Raw genomic sequence first — 19,411 nt, 5'->3', positions numbered from 1 at the left:
CAACGAGAAATTCTCGCACCCGGAGGCGTCCTTCAGCTGGCCCCTAAACAAATATATACTAGTTCAGTGATAATGAACACCATACTAAACTCCAATTGTACACAAGAAACTAAAAGTTAAAATAATACAAGACTAAGAAAGGACAGAGGCTCCTGACTTGGGACAGGCGCAAAAATGCGGCGGGGTTAAACATGTTTATGAGATCTCAACCCTCCCACTATACCTCTAGCAAATGCAGAAAAGTAAACGCATAACAATACGCACTTTAAAATTCAGTTCAAGAGAAGTCCGAGTCTGATGTCAGAAGATGTAACCAAAGAAAATAAACAAAATGACAATAATACATAAATAACATCAGATTATTAGCAGTTAACTGACATGCCAGCTCCAGACTTCAATTAAACTGATTGAAAAATCATGTCTTCATCATATGAATATCAGGCACAATCCTCCCCGTGAGGCGTTTAGTATCATACCATCATAACATATATGAAAAGAACATAACCCGTTTCATGCCAACAACTGGTTTCTTATAAATGTGTTTAGTTCCGATGCAAAGACCCTATAAGTGAATCAATATTAACGCCAAAATATGCAATCTTTAATGACCTGACAACAGTATCGTAATTATATCCCTTCTTAATAAGTATATTTAAAGGTTTTGTTAGCTTCTTGGGTGAATACTGACATTTTTGTGCTTTATAAAGAATATTTCCATAAAATATTGGATGTGAAATACCCGAACGTGTAAGAAGTCTGCATGTTGAGCTATATTTACGAATGATGTCCTTATACCGATGATAAAATTTAGTAAATGTTTTGACTAGTTTGTGATATCGAAAACCGTGGTGTAATAATTTTTCAGTAATACATAAATTTCTCTCGTTAAAATATAAAACATTGTTAAATACACGAGCGAATCGTACAAGTTGAGATATATAAACACCGTAAGATGTTGACTAAGGGAACGTCACCATCTAAAAATGAATAATTAACGATAGGAAATGAGAAATCATCTCTTTTATCATAAATTTTAGTATTAAGCTTTCCGTTATCAAGATCGATGAAAGGGCAGTGGTCATTGTTAGTATTAGCTTTATTTAAAGTAAGTTCAACAGGATAAATTTCTTTAGTATACATACTGAAGTCGTCATTATTGAGAGCCAAAATATCATGTACTTGTCGTTGACCTCAAAAGATGATTGGATGAATTTAAGGGTCATAACCTTTATTAGCCCACTGGATAAATCAAAATGTGATTCACTAAAAAATTAAATGTTTAGATGGCAAACGTGGAGACAACAATTTTATCAGATTCCTAGTATTGTCTATTAAGTATTATTTCCTGTGGTATTATACAAAAATTATGGCACCCAAGTTGTATCCGCGAAAAATGTAGCTAAACTTGGGAGTATTCCTCCAACTAGTGGAAACTGCAAAGTGTTTGGACACTTTGTGCAAGATACACTTAAAAATCAAATTAGTCTGTGCACAGAACTTCAAACACAGTGATTCTTGATGTATTTGTAACAGATTAAAAGAACTGACTGGTGACAATTTTGTATACAACCTTTGTTTTCAAAATCAGACGAGATCATTTCTCGATTTTCTGATTGGGGGTCCTTAAGGATGTATTTTCATTTCTAAATTACTGTAGACTGTACACGCTTTACAATTAAAAGTATCTTAATTAACATTTCTAATTTCATGTTTACAATGCTTAATATATACCTTTGCTGGTGGACTATCAGTCCCCGAGGGTATCATCAGCTCAGTAGCCAGTGCTTCGGTACTGACATGATTTAACAAACTTTACTAAAATTGTCTGTTTATAAATTTTGAAATTATTATGAAACTAAGGTTTCAACTCCCTCAGGCAAAGTTGGCTTTAGATGAATTTGGGTATTTATTTTAGTTTTTTTTTTACATAAAGCTCTTCAACGATTTTCGGTACTTATACATCTTCGGATTTCAAATGTTTGGCTTTGAGCGTTCCTGATGAAGGTAAATCCAGAAAAGCGCTTAAAAAATAAACTATAAAACGTGTTGTTTTCCATTTTTTATGATTGTTCATAGTACATGCATGTTGTCGTTTGTCTTACTATAGGCAATAAAAGAGGACATTAAGTATGATAATGATGATGTACAAAAAACAACAGCTATATGACTGCATGTGCTATCCATGACAATGTTAAAACAATGCATAGAAAAACAACCACAAAGCTTGATATAACAACTCTTAATTTCATGGTAACCGTTGTAGCATAAACATTTAATCATGAGAATTGAGTGTTCCTTTTATCATTTTATAGGGTTGAAAAAGCGTTAATTGTGCGCACATTGTTAGTACGAATTGCTCCCTAACTTCGTATAAAATGTGCTTCGGTCAACGTGTTTACGCCCCAAAAAACATTATAAAAATGACCTCTCATTTTCTAATTATAATACATTTTTGGCTGTTTAAAGAATTCAGCGACGCATATTTGGTGTTTCATTCTCATGATGTTTTTTTTTTAAATCGATTCAATTTTTTAGCTTCACATATTTTAGAGATATCTGATCGTTGATTTATAGATACCTGTTTGAGAATCGCTTTTAATTTTATTTAGCAAGTGATTGTACATTTATAATAAAATTGTTAAAATTAACTAAAAACAAGAGGAACTAAAAGAGGGACGAAAGATACCAGAGGGACAGTCAAACTCATAAATCGAAAATTAACTGACAACGCCATGGCTAAAAATGAAAAGGACAAACAGACAAACAATAGTACACATGACACAACATAGAAAACTAAAGAATAAACAACACGAACCCCTGTCACGTTCAAATGCCAACATATAAAAAGTAATTTCTATTAAAAGAAAAGGAGATGATGATTTGAACGTAAAATTAATGTTGAATATCAAGGTATATGTATGATAAGGAAGTCCTTCCTTTCTGTTTTAATTAATATTTTAATCCTTGTCTGTCTCTATTCTTTATATTTTTGGCCCATTATTCTCTATACTTAATATTTTAAGACCCCGTTTTTTTCTATTTTTTCTATATTTCTCTATTCTTTTTTTTCGCTCATCATTCTGCACTTTTAATTTCATATTCTGTAAATCCCACCCAGGCCCTCATTAAACTATCCAATGACAAGACGACAATCAGTCAAAGACCAGGAAAGGTCACACGGGTTTGTGAATGAATAGCTTGATGATTACAAATACTCCAGTGACCATTCCCAAATAGTTTATGTCATGCTATATTTGGTAATTCAAGGTCAAAGATCAAAGATAACCAAAACTACTTTAACACTTTCCCGGATATCTTTGAATGTCTTAATTTGTCTTGAACCCTTAATAATTTCAAACGGAACAATATATATATACATAAACGGAGATACATGATCAAGATAAGAGAGAAAGAAGATCACTCCATTGCGAAAATAATACATTAACCTGAAAATTGACTTAGAACTTTGGTCAGATAATCCTTAAAAAATGGGAATCCAAAAGTCAATGCCAAAGAACTGAAAATACCAGGTGTACATGTACTTTATTAACACAGTGAGCTGCAAAAATCTTATATATCAACAACATTAATATTGTTAAATCGCTCATATAAAGATAAGAAGATGTAGTATGATTGAAAATGAGACAACTCTCCATAAGAGACCAAAAGACTCAGAAATTAACAACTATATTAGGTCATCGTACGGCCTTCAACAAAGAGCAAAACCCAAACCGTATAGTCAGCGTTGAAAGGGCCCAAAATGACGAATATAAAACAATTCAAACATTTGTGTGCAAAATAATGAATGAAAAACAAATATTATGTACAGCAGCAAATGACAACCACTGTTTTACAGGCCGCCCTGACTTGGGAAATGCACATACAGAATGTGGCGGCAGTGGCGGATCCAGAACTTCTTGTAAGTGGGCCACTGACTGAACTAATGGGGGCCCGCTCCAGTCATGCTTCAGTGATTCTCTATATAATCAGTTTTCCCACAAAAGAGGGGACCGGGCCCCCCAGCCCCCTGGATCCGCCTATGGGCAACGTTAAACTTAATTGAAGGCGCACCAACCCTGTCCCTTAGCTGGGACAGTGGTGTAACAGTTCAACAAAAGAACAAACTGAAAAACCATTTTTTGGGGGTTCAAAAGTGCTTAACTCATCAGAGCCATACAAAGCAGAATACATCTAACAAAAACACAAAGTGGACGTGACAGAGTACTTATACATCCCCACAACAAAAAGACACCAAGTACAGATCTAAGAGTTCTGGCATATCTTGGGTATTTACTATGGTCAGGAGTATATATTTATCCCCCAATAATTAAATTTCAAGTGATGTATGATTCCAACTCGTAATTTTGATTACCTGAAAACAATCTCTAGGCACTCTTTTTTCACAACAGCTATATGACTGCCCGTGATATGCGAGATAGAGTAAAATGCGAAGAAAAACAAACAAAACGAGAAGCTTGATATAACTCTTAATTTCAATGTTGTAGAATTAAAATGTATAATGATTTTGATTAATTCATAGGGTCGGATAAGTGGTTGTTCGGGCGCATATTTTTGTATGAAGAGTTTTTACATCCCAAACTTTTCTTACCGCTTACAGCATAGAAAACCAACAAAAGTATATGACAAATTTATAATCAAAGAAAAAATAAGATAAAATTAAAATAAAATTAAAGTAGAAATTTGACTGAATGAAGTATTTGTCAATGGGCGTTATTAGTGATTATTTTTTTTTAATTTTCAAAATAACTTTGATTACAAAACTGAGTTAAACCAAAGACTAAAAAACTCTCTCACCCAAGTCATAATTTGTAAAAAAACCATCATAGGTCAAAGTACGATCTTTGACACGGAGCCTTGGCTCACATCGAACAGCAAGCTATACAGCCACCAAAATGACATGTGTAAAACCATTCAAACAGGGGAAACAACGGTCTAATCTATATAAAGAACAAGAAACGAGAAACACTTATGAACCACATCAACAAACGACAACTACTGAACACCAAATTCCTGACTTAAGACGGTCGCAAACAAATCCAGCAGGTTTAAACGTTTTAATAGGTACCAACTGTCTTCCTCATCTGAAACAATTGTGTAACCGCACAACATAAAAAAGACACACTATAAAATATCACTTGATATGGCTTAGCTCAATCAAAAGACAAAGACCTGAAGCAGGACAGACGGACGAACAGACCGAAAAAAAAACATAATGAATGCTCTTAGGTGAGGCAACTCTACAACAAAAGTATCCATCGGATCACCATCAATGATGGTGATACATGGCTGTGTACATAATGTATATACAACTCGTCTAAACATCAACCCAACAATGTTAGATCTGTAAATTTTGCAAAGTTACACGTTATATATTATAGTTCCAAGACATTCACAGATTTTTCCTTTCGTAGTGATTTTCCCTCTCTGTTTGATCCCTGTCCTTTCTTATACTTAGCTTTCATATGTTTCAAAAGTGCAAAAGAGCGAATAAATAAGAATTCCTCGCAATAATTTACTCTCAATAAGCCATGACTGCAATTAATTGGCTACTGAGTGTAATAATTGATTTATTCTTTCGGAACTTTAAGACACCGAAATGTGTATGGATTTTCTTTAACATATTAGCACTTGAAAACGCCAAAAATTATGAAGGTATTTAATTGAAATAAATAAAGAACAATATAGATAAAAGTAGTTGTATTGCTCTCACCGTACATAAAATCTCTTGTATCGCTCTGGGTCAACCAGTAATTAAAGCAGCAGTAGTTTGACAAATTATGTTTCCTTGTTATATAAAAGTTTACTTTTTGCCAAAGTCAAAATTATTCCGTTACTAAAGACAATATTACCAAACTTATCTAATGCCTCATACATTTAGTTTAAACAATTTTTTTATTTTCAAAAAGTGGACGAAGTATAATTATACAATATAAATACAGGGATTCGGAAACAAGAAAAACTTAAATCCGTCTCCCTTATACATTTGTAGCTATGCATGTGTTTCCGGGTTTATAATTCAACAGAAGTCTTGGGATGGTCACTCCTATTTATACAATTTTCAACAATTATATTGTACCGTAGGTGTTCCTTCATTAAACTTTCTGACCTTCCTGTTCTTATCGCCTATACTTCAACTCCGGATTTAGAACTACTGTCCAATGGGAATATTTACGTAAGCAAGAGTATATAAGTCACTGGAATATTCCGTGCTATCAGTATTTCGTTTTTCGTATAGCAAAGGATGTACAGCGCTAAGGCTCTGATTCTTTGCGCCGTCGCCGTCTATCAGACGGTGACACTTTCGAATGCAGCAGGTCAGTGCTTTTGTTTGTTTTGGGGGTTTCTCGCTTTTCTCGCTTTTTTCCTATTTCCTTTAATTTTTTCCAGTTCAATTTTATATTTTTTTTCAAATTCGTTTTACAATCAAATCTTGGTTCTCTATTAAAGAGAATACCTCCGTGCCTCAAAGACCTTAAAAACCCAAGATACAAGATACAATTGAACTACTTTTCATATTGAAAAGACTCATATTCTTACAAAAGAGAGGCGAAATGTACCCGAGGGATTAAAACTCATAAGTCGAAAATAAACTGACGACGCCATTTCTAAAAAAGACAAACACAATCAGACAAACAGACAAACTGACAAAAAATTGTACATACAACCTTTTTTTTTTTACTTTTGTTTTAAATATAATACAACTTATGTTAATTCTTAAATGAATGAATGCATTCGTTCACTAAGAAAGTGAGACAAATTGAATTTTCTTAATATAAATTTCATCAGAATACGGAATATAGGCCTACATGATATTTCATGACTCTTTATTCGATGTTGGAATTGAATCTGAAGGATAAGAGACAAAAAGAAACTCTATTATGTATGCATAACATTTTTTTCAAATCTTTCATGTTATATATCTCTGCTAGTGTCGTACAATTTTTTATTTAAAATTTTTCATCTTTGTTTCGTTTTTAAAGGAAAATGGTGAATGTGCTTTATAAGAATTATTTAGTATATAAACCTGCATTGATAACTTTTTTTCATTTCGTACTATTTAAAATTTAAGTACCCCTCCTCAAATGGTACAAATAATTATAGAAAAACTAACCGAAGAATTCAAATATGGGAAAAAATAGTCAACAAGTGACAAACGGAACAACGCATTAATTCACGAATGCGCATAGTACCGCATAAGTTGTTCGGTTACCAGTTGAATATTTGTTTATATTTGAATACGAGATGAATATCTTTTATAGCACTTATATATTGTCACAATACTGGTAACTATTCCGAACGTGTTTACAAGACAAGGTAACAGCTGACCGATTCAGTCTTACCTAACATAGGCACGATAGAGATGAGATTATCAGTAACCATACGTGACTCGAGCTGTTCTTTTCAAATGATAAGACTTCATGAACTATTAATTCATCTCCTCTTAACTCAGTTTACAATGTAGTAAATATTTAAAGAAAGATCTAAGTAATTCAAAATTATTAGCAAAAAAATTCTACTTTTTATACATAGAGATGGCCAAAAGATAAACTGTTACTTTTTAAAATTTTTATTTATTAAAAATGAATTTATAGTTTTGCTTCAAAAAGAATATACGATGGCATATCATTAAAAAAAAACTATAATGACAATATGATCTGCAAGTCTGAAAGTCTGAAACACTAGGGGAAGACCATTTGATTTTCTTGGGGAAGAGGTTTTTATTTTTCATCTGTTACTACACATGCAATTTTTTTTCTTTCTTTCCGGAATTTCGTATTGCGGAATATTCATTTACATCCTGTCTTGTGAAAATTATTTATTTTCAGTTATAACCAGGTCAAGTTGTTCATTTTCAAAATCCTCCTGCATCCCCCTTAGAAAATCTAATGGTAGTCCACTTAGTAAGAGGATAAAAAACGCACAACAACACACATGAGATCACGAAAACAGCAATATGTTGGGGTTTTTTTTGTCGATGGGTTGTTACATGTATCTATTGACGAAGATATCGCATCTCCTTGTCCTCATTATTATACCATACTATATCATTTCAAGATAGAAATGTATACAAAGTACTTAACCTACTAATATAGTAGGAAAAGGGTGAGCGTCTTCTGTATCCTATATATTTTCATAGGATTTTCCTCCACATATGTTTTTCATTTTTTTTTTCATGATATTTTACCCCCCCCCTTTTTTTATTTTACTAATATTTGCCTATTATTCCTTCGTTTATTGTTCATCCATTATTCCTTATTTTGAAACTCCATCACTAAAAACCCTTTTTTTTGAATGAAACAATATATGTACCATTATATATGTACAGGATCGTATAGGATATTTTTGTCTCTTGTTGCATTAAACCTTCACAATACATAGGCTATGCCTGTTGCCAAATCCAATTCAATTTATTTGGATAAAATACTGTTTTAACTAAATCTTCACAATAATATCATCTCAAACCACTGACCGTTTTCCACAATTGTCTTATAATAATTCAATCATCGTTATTTGAGTTAGCACTGTATAATTTGCATAACGAAATTTAGGTGTATCTGAACAGTGTGATTGGACAAAATATACAGTATCAACTGAACATACTTTACCAAACTGAGGGATGAATCATTTCTGAATAGTATAATCAATGCATTCAAATGGCCATTATTATCTATTCTATATTTTTAAAGACTATTTTTCTATATTCTTTATTACTTTTTTGTCCTTTTATTCTGCACTTTTTGTTTATCTAATATTCTGTAAACCCAACCAGACCTACCTCAATTATATATCAATGCCCCCTCCTCACAATATTCTGTAAACCCAACCAGACCTACCTCAATTATATATCAATGCCCCCTCCTCACAATATTCTGTAAACCCAACCAGACCTACCTTAATTATATATCAATGCCCCCCCCCCCCCCCCCCCCCCCCCGTCACAATGCATATGCATTTTGACGCTACACTGTATACTTTATATGAATCGACTTATCCCAATCTTCTGCTTATTGTGTGGTTGCTAAAATAGAATTGAAAATGGATACAGGGAATATGTCAAATAGACAAAAAAAAACGACCAAAGAGCACAAGACAACACGAAGCCATGCACAAACGGGTTTTCAACGCAGCGAGAAAATCTTGCACCCGGAGGCACTCTTCAGCTGTCCAATAAACATATAGATTCCTACACTGCAACAAGTGTATTACGATATTTCTCCACTCGAGACAGTTAAATTTTATTATTTAAAGGGCGAGGCTTGCCGAGCTCTTTAAATAACTAAAATTTAACTGTCGAGAGTGGAGAAATATCGTAATACACGAGTTATAGTGTAGGAATCTGTTTCTCTAATGATTTTTATCCTTCTTTTTCAAAGATTTTCAGAAACTTGTGTTCTTTATATGCGACGTCATCAGGCATTGTCGCCTTTTTTCATGACGTCACAATAGCAAAATTCAGAAGAAAACAAAACATTTAGACGTCATAATCAAATTTCGACTAATCATTTGCCGAGAACAGATTTTTCACTAGTGAGGAGAAATATTTTTCTCTCACCGGTCAGAAAATGTGAAAATAGCACAAAAATTAGAGAAAATAACGTACACTATAGTTCAGCGAAATGGACGAAAACATATAAATGAACGCAAATTTAAAAATAAAACCGCACAAGACTAACAAAAGCGATAGAGGTTACGAACTTCGGGCAGGTGCAAACATGCGGTCGGGTTAAACATGTGTTGTGATATCTCAGCCCTCTGTCTATACCTATGGCCAGTGTGGAATTAAAACACACAGCAATACGCACAGTAAAACTCTGATGTTAGAAAAGTAACAGAAAAAAACAAAGCAAAATGACAAAGTTCACCATAAATACACAATCAAAATCAAAATCCACTTGATGTAAAGCGTAAATGAGTGAATATGGCGATACAGTGACTTTCCATTTTTCTTTGTGTAAACAAACACTCAGCGAAAGGCATTATAGAAAGTTATATGTTGTACGTGAAATTCGGCAAGGTTTTGTCAGAGAGATAATAAGAAAACTGGGTGTCTTAAACTTTAACAAAATGTTTAAGTGGTGTTGGCAAACCATTTTAACTTATTGTATTATCTGTACTAACTTTCTTTTACAGGATGTTCAACAAAAGCAGATGTAACATTCGTTTTAGATTCCTCAGATACAGTCGGACAAACAAACTTTGCAAAACAATTAAACTTTGTTAAGAATACAGTGAACAATTTAGATGTAGGTGGAGACAAAGTGCGCGTTAGTACTGTGACGTTTAGTTCAGGTGTGCATAATCAGTTCTTCTTGAACAATTATGGCACCAAAGCAGACGTTATGAATGCCATTTCTGGCATCAAGTATCTACCAGGAAACACAGATACTGGTGATGCTATCAAATACGTCACACAAACAACATATACTCCACAACACGGCTCCAGAAGCGGAGTACCACATATCATGGTTCTCGTCACCGATGGACCGTCAGTAACCAAAGATATAACAAAGTTAAGAGCTCAAACCGCCAAAGACAACGGCGTTATCGTCTATACTGTTGGTGTTGGAGGAGGATTTGATAGAGATGAATTGAAATCAGTCTCCAGCAATCCAGACTCTCGTTATTTCCTCACGGCCGATAACTTTGATTCCCTAAACAGCTTGTCAGAGCTTCTGGCAACTAAAGTATGCAACGGTAAGCTGGCAATTATATTCGTAAATGGGAAAACAATAATTTGAAGAAAAAAACTATGAACGTTTGATTATTACCTTCTTATTAAATGTTGAATTCAGAATTTATATTTTCAAGTCTTGAAGTCTTGGCATCTATAGTTATTGGTACTGTTGTTCACTATATATATATTATATTATGTGTATTACTTCTCATTTCTTATATTGAAATATCAAATTAGGTTATCTTATGTTGCTTCTAATATATATAAATATTCGAGTTCGCATATTCCATGTCCTCCATCCCTTTTTGTCTTGTTGTTTTTACTCATTTGTGTGACTATGTAAACGGTTCTATCCCGTTAGTTTTGCAACAAAATCGAAATGATAAGTGACATTATCTCTTTCAGAGGTACCAGATCGTAGTATGCTGCCAACAACAACAGGTTAGTATTAATAAGCTTCGTGTCCACCATAATAAAATGCGTCTCGGTATGCTGTTTCTTTAAATTAACTCATTTACTTCAATAATTAACTTGGAGAAACGTTTGGTATACGTACAATCCATGAAGTGAAAACATATTTTATATACTCAAATGGCATTAGCTACAATGTAGGCAAAACATGTTTTGTCTCGAACATTAATAAAAGCGGAATATTGAGTTTATAATTTCGTGAATTAAGCAGCAATTTTGGCTCATTTTTTTAAAAAGAAGGCTACAAAACATAGCTACTTGATATATTATTGGCTTCCAAAACAATAATTCAATCCCACTTTGGATCCGTATGCACTATAAATTAATGTTGTCTCCATGCCTCTATTAACCTTTTCATTGTTATAGCCATGCACATTTGATAAAATTATTACCCTTATTGTGTCTATATGTACCATAAATTCATTTTTCCCGTACACATAAGCAAACTGAAATTCTTTATCTAAAACATACTCTGATTTAACTGTAAGTGAATCTCTACAAGCTTACATTTCACGTTATGGTTTTTTTTTCAGGTTGTTTACAGAAAGCTGACCTCGTCTTTATGATAGATTCATCAAATACAGTTGGTGCACTCAATCTAGAGAAAACAGAAAACTTTATTAAAAACTTCGTCACGAAATTAAATGTCAGCAAGGATGGTGTCCATGTAGGCATTGAGCAATATGGCAGCCGTCCTTCTGCTGAGTTCCCTCTGCGCATGTACAACAACAGATACGATGTGTTAACGGCAATCCACGGAATGCAGATAATGGGAGGTGGAACCAACACCGGTGATGCTATTGAGTTTGCTAAAACCACGATGTTCTCTCCAGCAGCAGGTGCCAGATCAAACGTTCCAAGAATCGCCATTATGGTAACTGATGGTGGAACTTCGGAAACAGCCGCGGCCATTGCTGAAGCTGACAAAGCAAGAGCTGCAAATATCGGCTTAATTGGAGTCGGTGTCGGTGGACTTGTCAACATGCAGGAACTTAACGGGGTTGCCAATCAACCATCAGCAAGTCACGTGATCACAGTCAGCAACTATGACCAGTTAGAAGCAATTTCTAATCAGCTCATGACAATGACATGCGGTGGTAAGATTAAAAAAATGTTTTTTTAAATTCTTTTCTGATAACAGTTTTAAATTTGACTGTTTTAATAACATATCATAAACAACATTTTGAATAAAAAAAGTAATGCAAGAAGACAGAATTTATATAGTTTGGAATTATTTAAAACATTATGTTTTTTGTCTTTTTCAGTTCGAACAAATATTAACTTTGCAACAAGTAAGTAAAATAAGAATAATTATATGTTATATTCATTAATTTTGGTCTTAAAATTTTATTTAAAACCAAACTTAGAGTAGCTTTAAAGTGATTTTTGTTAGAAGCGATGTACTTCATCTCAGGCAAAGTTAACTTTATACTGATGTGTTTGTTTTATTTTTGGGGTTTCCTTTTGGTCATATTTATAAATCCCCTTGCTTTCATTTTTGGGGTTTAAGTTTTAACACTCCTAATGACGATAGATCCATAAATTAAAGAGTCACCACCATCGCCAGAAAAATCGTGAACCCCCATCCCCATTTCCGACAAGGAAAAAAAAAAGAACGAGCAATATTCCACATACACAAAACAAATAGTGTGCAATATTCCATAAAAATCAAAACGGCATTGGTACAACTTTTAAGGATACCTTTTCTGTTTTCGGCTAAGGATAAATTGAAAAAAATCATCCGAAATGAGTAAATGTAGCATATCGTTAAGTTTTTTTCCATGGACGTGCATATGTTAAGTTTCACGAGTTATACAAACACAATTTAAGGAATAAACCATCCAAACCGGTGCTAGGGGTAGTTTTTAACTTGCAGTGAGTTGAGAGTTGTTTGCTCCGTAATATGGAAAAACAATTATAAATGCTGTTCCTTTGCTTTTTGTATTTGTTGCTGTGCATCTACTGATCTTGTGTCATAGATGGATACCTCAACCGGCGACCTTGCGAGGGCTGTATAGCCAGTCAAGGTCGTTGACATGGTTAAACACTTACACCATCATGGATACTACTTATCATTTATATACAATAACAGTATACGAATGGCATAAGCTGGTTTTCTGCTACCGTCATGTGTGAAATGTTATATTCTATTTTTTGTTGGGAGGTCCACTTTGAATCTTAGCAATTACAGGCACTTGTCTCAGAAAACAAATTTCCTATATACCTTAATATATATCAAGGTATATAGGAAAAAAATTTCTGAGACAAGTGCCTGTGTTAGCAATGCTGAATATTAAAACAAAATGAGACAACGAGATTAGTATTTGTTTTAACTTTCACGATTTAATATGATTTCATAAGTACACTTGAGAAAACGAATATTTTTTCGGGAATAAATGAAAGAGGAACAACAATATATCAAATCTTTTTTTTTAAATGAAAATTAAAGTATTTTGTTTAAAGTATACCTAATCATATGCATCTCAGCAAAGTAGCAAAGCATGTTTATTTTTCTATCAGGAATATATATAATTAAAGTGATCATGGTCTCGAAATAGAAAATGGTCGTTACGTTAAAAGTCATCGAAAACAAAGACTGTGTAAAACATGCAAAGTCATCGAAGATGAATTTCATTTTATTCTCAATTGCAAGGTAAACGAAAATATCAGATAAAATCTATATACTGATATACAATTAGAATATGCACACTTCATTCATTTCCCTAGCTGATGAACAAACATTATTATATTTTTTAAACCCCGTTTTCTATAGACATGTTATAATTATTGGCTTCTTTTTTGAAAGGTAATTTGAACTGTGAGCAGATGTATCATTGTAACATGGATATTGAATATATAATATAAATTATCATATACTTAGACTAAATAACACAGGATTTTTACTGCATGATAATAGCACTAAATTAACGTAAATTCCATATTTTTTTCGAATTGGTGCTTAGCGGGCTGATATGAAAAGTTTATCACATGCTTCGATTGTTATCACATGCCTTTCCGTAACGTTATCGCATGGCATTCCGGTGATACTCGGCAAATACGCCTCAATGCTACGTTTTCTATGTGTACAAAACAATTATTTGGATACTGGGAAGTATATTGTGTAAAATAATAAAAAAAAAAAAACAAAAAAAACAAAAAAAAACAAAAAAACCAAACTAACAAACAAATTATTAAATAAATGCATTTTAAAAAGTTTCAAACATAATTTAGAAAGTTGACTTTTCCAAACAGTGTTTATTATGTATATTTTTTTTAATTCGTCAATATTAAAATGTGTTTCTTCTCTGTTGAGGCATATGATAGAAAGATTTCATATCGAATGTTCTAAATTTGGGGTCCGATCGATGTCCGTGAACTTTTCACTCTTTGAACTTCTATTTGGGAACCACTTAAAAGGATCAATATATGAATCTGTTATTTTTCTCCATTGTTGAGGCATATGATCAAAAGATCATAGCATGTCATTTTTTCATATTGCCTCGAGCCATGAACCTAGGGCTGATAATACATACGATATGAAAAATGCCATGTAATAATCTGATAATATTGTACATTTATCATTTATGATTTTTGTGTATTTTGGTGTTTCTTTTTACATACTGTTTTCGTTTCATTTTGTTGTTTCTTGTTTGTTTAAAATTTGCATTGCAACACTGTAAATGTTTAATGACAATAACATTTATTTGAATTAGAGCTAATTTCCTAATGCTTGTAGAGTGAAACTTTGGTTAGCATGTTTGCTTTGTTTGTAAATTGTACAATTGTAATTGGAATAACCTCCAATCAAATTCAAATATAATACATACAGGTTTAACTATGCCTATACATATTGTTTGAAGATGTCAATCTTTATTACAAAGCTAAATTATTTTTTTTACAAACAAAAAAGCAATTCAACCAAAGTTTTACGCTACATGCATTAGGAAATTAGCTCTAAAATTAATCTAAATGTCTCCTCCTCCAGACCAAACTGACTGCCGAGACAAAGTAAACAATTGTCACGAGTATGGATCTAACGTGTGCAGTCAGTACAAAGTATGGGCAGCAGAAAATTGTCAGGCATACTGTCAAACTTGTAAATGTAAGTAATTATTGTTATTAGCATATGCAACTTGTAAAAAAAGTGACGGTTTTATATGTTAAGAAATAGTCAGCGCTTTTTGTGTATAAAAATTTCGGCTAGATTGTCAGATATTTTATTTTTTTGAAATTGGTCGTTTATTTTTTGTCACTATGTTAAGCATTATTAACGTCTTGGATTATTGACATTCATAACAAATTAATTTTAAATCAACTCACTACAGGGTTTGTTGTATATCATTTTGAATTACAAATCAAGATATATTAAACATATATGTTCGCTTGTTTATTAAAAATATTGAATGACATATTATCCCTCACATATATGAGAACAGATTGCATGTCTTTTGTCTCGTAAACTATTCACGAACAGTAAATTACAATGTATGGAAAAAATAAATGAAATCAAATATTTTCAACTACGGAATCAAATTAAATGTTTTTCACCCAATAGGTTGTGTTAACAATCTTTTTGATGACTACCGTATCCATAAATCATTCTTTATATACAATTTTATATGACAAATTACCACGTAAGATATATATGGAAGTTTTTAACGACCTTGACTGGCTATACAGCACAGTGGCGGATGCAGGAATTTTCGAAAGGGGGGTGCTAGCCCAGGGCAAAGGGGGGGTGCAGGGGGGGGTGCAAACATATGTCCCGATTCAAATGCATTGATCGGCCAAAATAAAGGGGGGGTGCGGACCCCCGGAACCCCCCCTCTGGATCCGCCACTGCAGCACTTGCACGGTCGGTAACCACGTAAGATATGGAAGTTTTTAACGACCTTGACTGGCTATACAGCCCTTGCACGGTCGGTAACCACGTAAGAGAACCACTTTATAGGTTTTATTCTTTAACAATTGTAAACGATGACCATGTAACAAACGTTTTTATACCCAAATGGCAGAACATTATTGCGCCTTAAATATCATGGTTAACGGGAGACTTAATGAATCCTTTTCAAAACAGACAATATGTTTGATATGAAATATTAGATATTAATATTTGCTATTTATTACCGATAATATATATGTTTCTCTATCTTCAGTCCAATACTCTGTAACGGAATCATGCACAGACGCTGTAGGAAATTGCGCCAGCTATGGAAAAAGTGCGTGTACACAATTCAAACAATGGGCCCAAGACAACTGCAAACAATCCTGTGGATTTTGCCGTGAGTGCATATTAATTTGTTTCCCCAAGGACGTATATACGTCCTTGGTTCCTTGGTTTCCCCAAACAAATCACCGACTTTTTAATTATAGTATTGCGGATTTATAAATTTACATATTTGTGTATGGTAATATTGCCGATTTAGAATTATATAATATAGTAAAGAAATTGCCAAAAAACTTCAGACTTATGAGAGAAGTCAGATATATATATGTATAACGTGAACTATCATTTCAAAAAATTGAAGCAAGCTTGCAATGGATATTTTGTTCACACTGGCAATTTCGTTATTTGAATCATCTATAGGTCCGAGACCACAATTATTTCGTAGTGCATTTCTTTTAGAACATAAATGAAAATAAAAAAAATCCCACCTGCGCTTTCTCAAAGAAACTTTTACAGTGTGTTGTACTACTTTTGGGACAAATTATATCAAAATTGTAGAAAACTTCATCGGCTCTAACTCAAAATATGGACAATTTTATGTTTAGGGCGTCTTGAAATCTTTTGACAGCTTCCGAAGTGCGTATTTTCAACCTTTTTCAGCTGGACCAAATCACTACTTTCCTTTAAAATTCTAGACCCAAATTTTTTTACTGTGTAATTTCACCCCCTACTTGCAATTTGAGGCATTAAACATGGAGAAATTAATTTGGAAGGGGTATAAAATTAATGGCAAGTAACCCACTGTCAACACTAGGGACTATATTTGTGAACAACGAAAATCAAGGGACGAACAACGAAAATCAAGGGACAACAATTGTGGTCTCGGACCTATTGTTTGTAATTATAGTTGCTATTCCCAATTTAATATAATAACTCATCTGATGAACTCCTCATTTTCTTTTTATATTGATTATAATGCCATACTTACTGTATGACTGACCTGTATAGGATGAGATGACGGTTCTCCGATCAGGAAACACATTGGTTATTTAAGCAATGATGAAAGTCTGTTATCTTAATTTTTTTTGGTTTTCTTTCAGCTGCTTCAGCAATGACAGGAGGATTCTGTAAGTATAACAAATATAACTTTTATCTCGGTTTTTGTAAAAGTTTTGACCTTTGTTTTCACTCGATTCATCTGAAGGCTTTGAAAACTCTTCATGATAAGCAACTCGCCTTTTCAGAATATAAAAGACTATAGGTATCTTATTGTTTGTACACCAAAATGAAATAACGTTAAACCAATCTCAACGTTTTGGTGTACGTTTTTGAAAATATTACCAAGAATGCATAACATTCTGAATAAGCGAATTGAATCATTATCCGTAGTTCTGTAAAAATAGATTTTAACATTTCAATTGCTGTAAATATTGTTTGAAATAATAGTACATGTATGTAGAAGTGCTGGGGTTTATATGATCTTATATGTCTATATCATATTGGCCTGAGAGAACATGATTTATTTACTATGTGCTATTGGCTTTAAGTTGACATAGTTTTCAGTTAACCTACTTGAAGTGATCATACATCGGTACCATTGTGTCTCTTATCTCTTATCTTTTTGTTATATATTTATGAGAAACATCACAAAGGAGTAGGTTCAGTAAGACCCCTTTTTGGCCCCAAAATATAGCAGTTTTAGAAAATTGTAAAATGTAATCTTTAAGCTATATTTTGGAAAGTAAAATGCTTAAGTCATGGTAAATTACTGAAATCTTCAAAATTTTAGCATTTTGGTTAATTTTTAGACGGTTTCCGTCTAAAATGAAAGTGGCCACATTCCTGTTAATTCATAATATTGAAATGTAAGTTGTATTTGATGATAATACAAAACATACATGTATATAAAGGTTGAGGATGAACACGGATCCGGCCACTTTCATTTTTGACAAAAACCATCTGAAAAGTGACGTTTTTTTTTTAGCATATTTGATAGATTTTTCATATTTAAGCTTGAATCAGAGCGTTTTTAGTGACTAAATCAGTTAAAATCTTTCACATAAACTAATCGAATCAATTAAAATAGATACTTAAGTGTTTAAAAAGTGTCCAAAAACTTTCGTTAGATGAACCTGAAATTTGAGGCCAAAATCGGCCCTTACCGGACCTACTCCTTTACAAAATTGACATGATTGACAACATGATAAAACGTTCTTATCAAAGTATGACAAAAAGTTTAATTGTGGAAATGTGATTTTTTTCATGATTATAGCCCAAAAATAGGTAAAAACTGATGAAAAATGGGAAAATCATCAAAATCAGGTACTTTCAAAGGGCCGTAGCAAAAAAAAAAAAGTGCACCACCATATGCTTTTTTCTTCACCAATTTTTTTTTACAGTCATATAAACCCAAAACACAGGTTTAGAAAAAAAGTTTAATTCTAGAATTTTTTGGCTCCTCAGAGGTGTACATCCTTAACTGCTTCGGCCTGTTGATTATAAAGGATAAACCTAAAGTTTGAAAAATTATCCCAAACACGTGATCCCAAATAATATTTGCATATTCCAATCAAAGAAATTATCATGGTCATTAATTATATAAACGAAAACGAGGCGATAAGGAAAAATAGGTTTTGGCTTGGTTTCTTTCCCCTTTCACCGAAGCCTCCATTTTACCCAAACATTTGCAAAAGTTTCGTAGGTGTTTTCTGGGACTAATACATTATCTATTAGTCCTAGGTGTTTTCAAGAAATTGTATATCTAAATATACAGTTCAATAATGCTTTCGAGGAGTTTTAAAATCTTTGGTCTTTTTGCAAATGCACTTGATAATATAACATGAAATTTCGCCAGAGAACTTAGTTCATCAGTATCAGAGACATATGATACAATGTATTATACATGTCTCTGTCAGTATTAAACTTGAGGTATTAAATCTGTAAGATACTTGTAAGATAGTGGAAGGATGTTATAACTTTTAACCCACCTTATTTCGGTACATGTCACTTATGGAATCACTTATAAAAATTATAATGTGAATTGACCAATTTGCCTTAATTGGAGCCTTTCACTATAA

At 33.0% G+C, this 19,411-nt stretch overlaps 1 protein-coding gene across 2 annotated transcripts in view; it reads left to right on the top strand.

Annotated features, from left to right (window-relative positions):
• The first annotated feature begins 6,211 nt into the window (after window positions 1-6,211).
• LOC143080127 (uncharacterized) overlaps window positions 6,212-19,411 on the top strand; it is a 96,394-nt gene continuing 83,194 nt past the window's right edge. For both annotated transcript variants that reach the window (XM_076255824.1, XM_076255823.1), the window contains exons 1-8: window positions 6,212-6,335; window positions 10,153-10,716; window positions 11,102-11,137; window positions 11,701-12,264; window positions 12,433-12,459; window positions 15,153-15,269; window positions 16,324-16,449; window positions 17,435-17,461. In XM_076255824.1, coding sequence (XP_076111939.1) covers window positions 6,263-6,335; window positions 10,153-10,716; window positions 11,102-11,137; window positions 11,701-12,264; window positions 12,433-12,459; window positions 15,153-15,269; window positions 16,324-16,449; window positions 17,435-17,461 — 1,534 coding nt within the window. In that variant the 5' untranslated portion in view covers window positions 6,212-6,262. The remainder of the gene's footprint in view (window positions 6,336-10,152; window positions 10,717-11,101; window positions 11,138-11,700; window positions 12,265-12,432; window positions 12,460-15,152; window positions 15,270-16,323; window positions 16,450-17,434; window positions 17,462-19,411) is intronic.

Source organism: Mytilus galloprovincialis, chromosome 6 (assembly GCF_965363235.1).
Source record: "Mytilus galloprovincialis chromosome 6, xbMytGall1.hap1.1, whole genome shotgun sequence".
In the NCBI taxonomy this organism is placed as follows: domain Eukaryota; kingdom Metazoa; phylum Mollusca; class Bivalvia; order Mytilida; family Mytilidae; genus Mytilus; species Mytilus galloprovincialis.
This window is presented reverse-complemented; position numbering and strand designations above follow the sequence as displayed.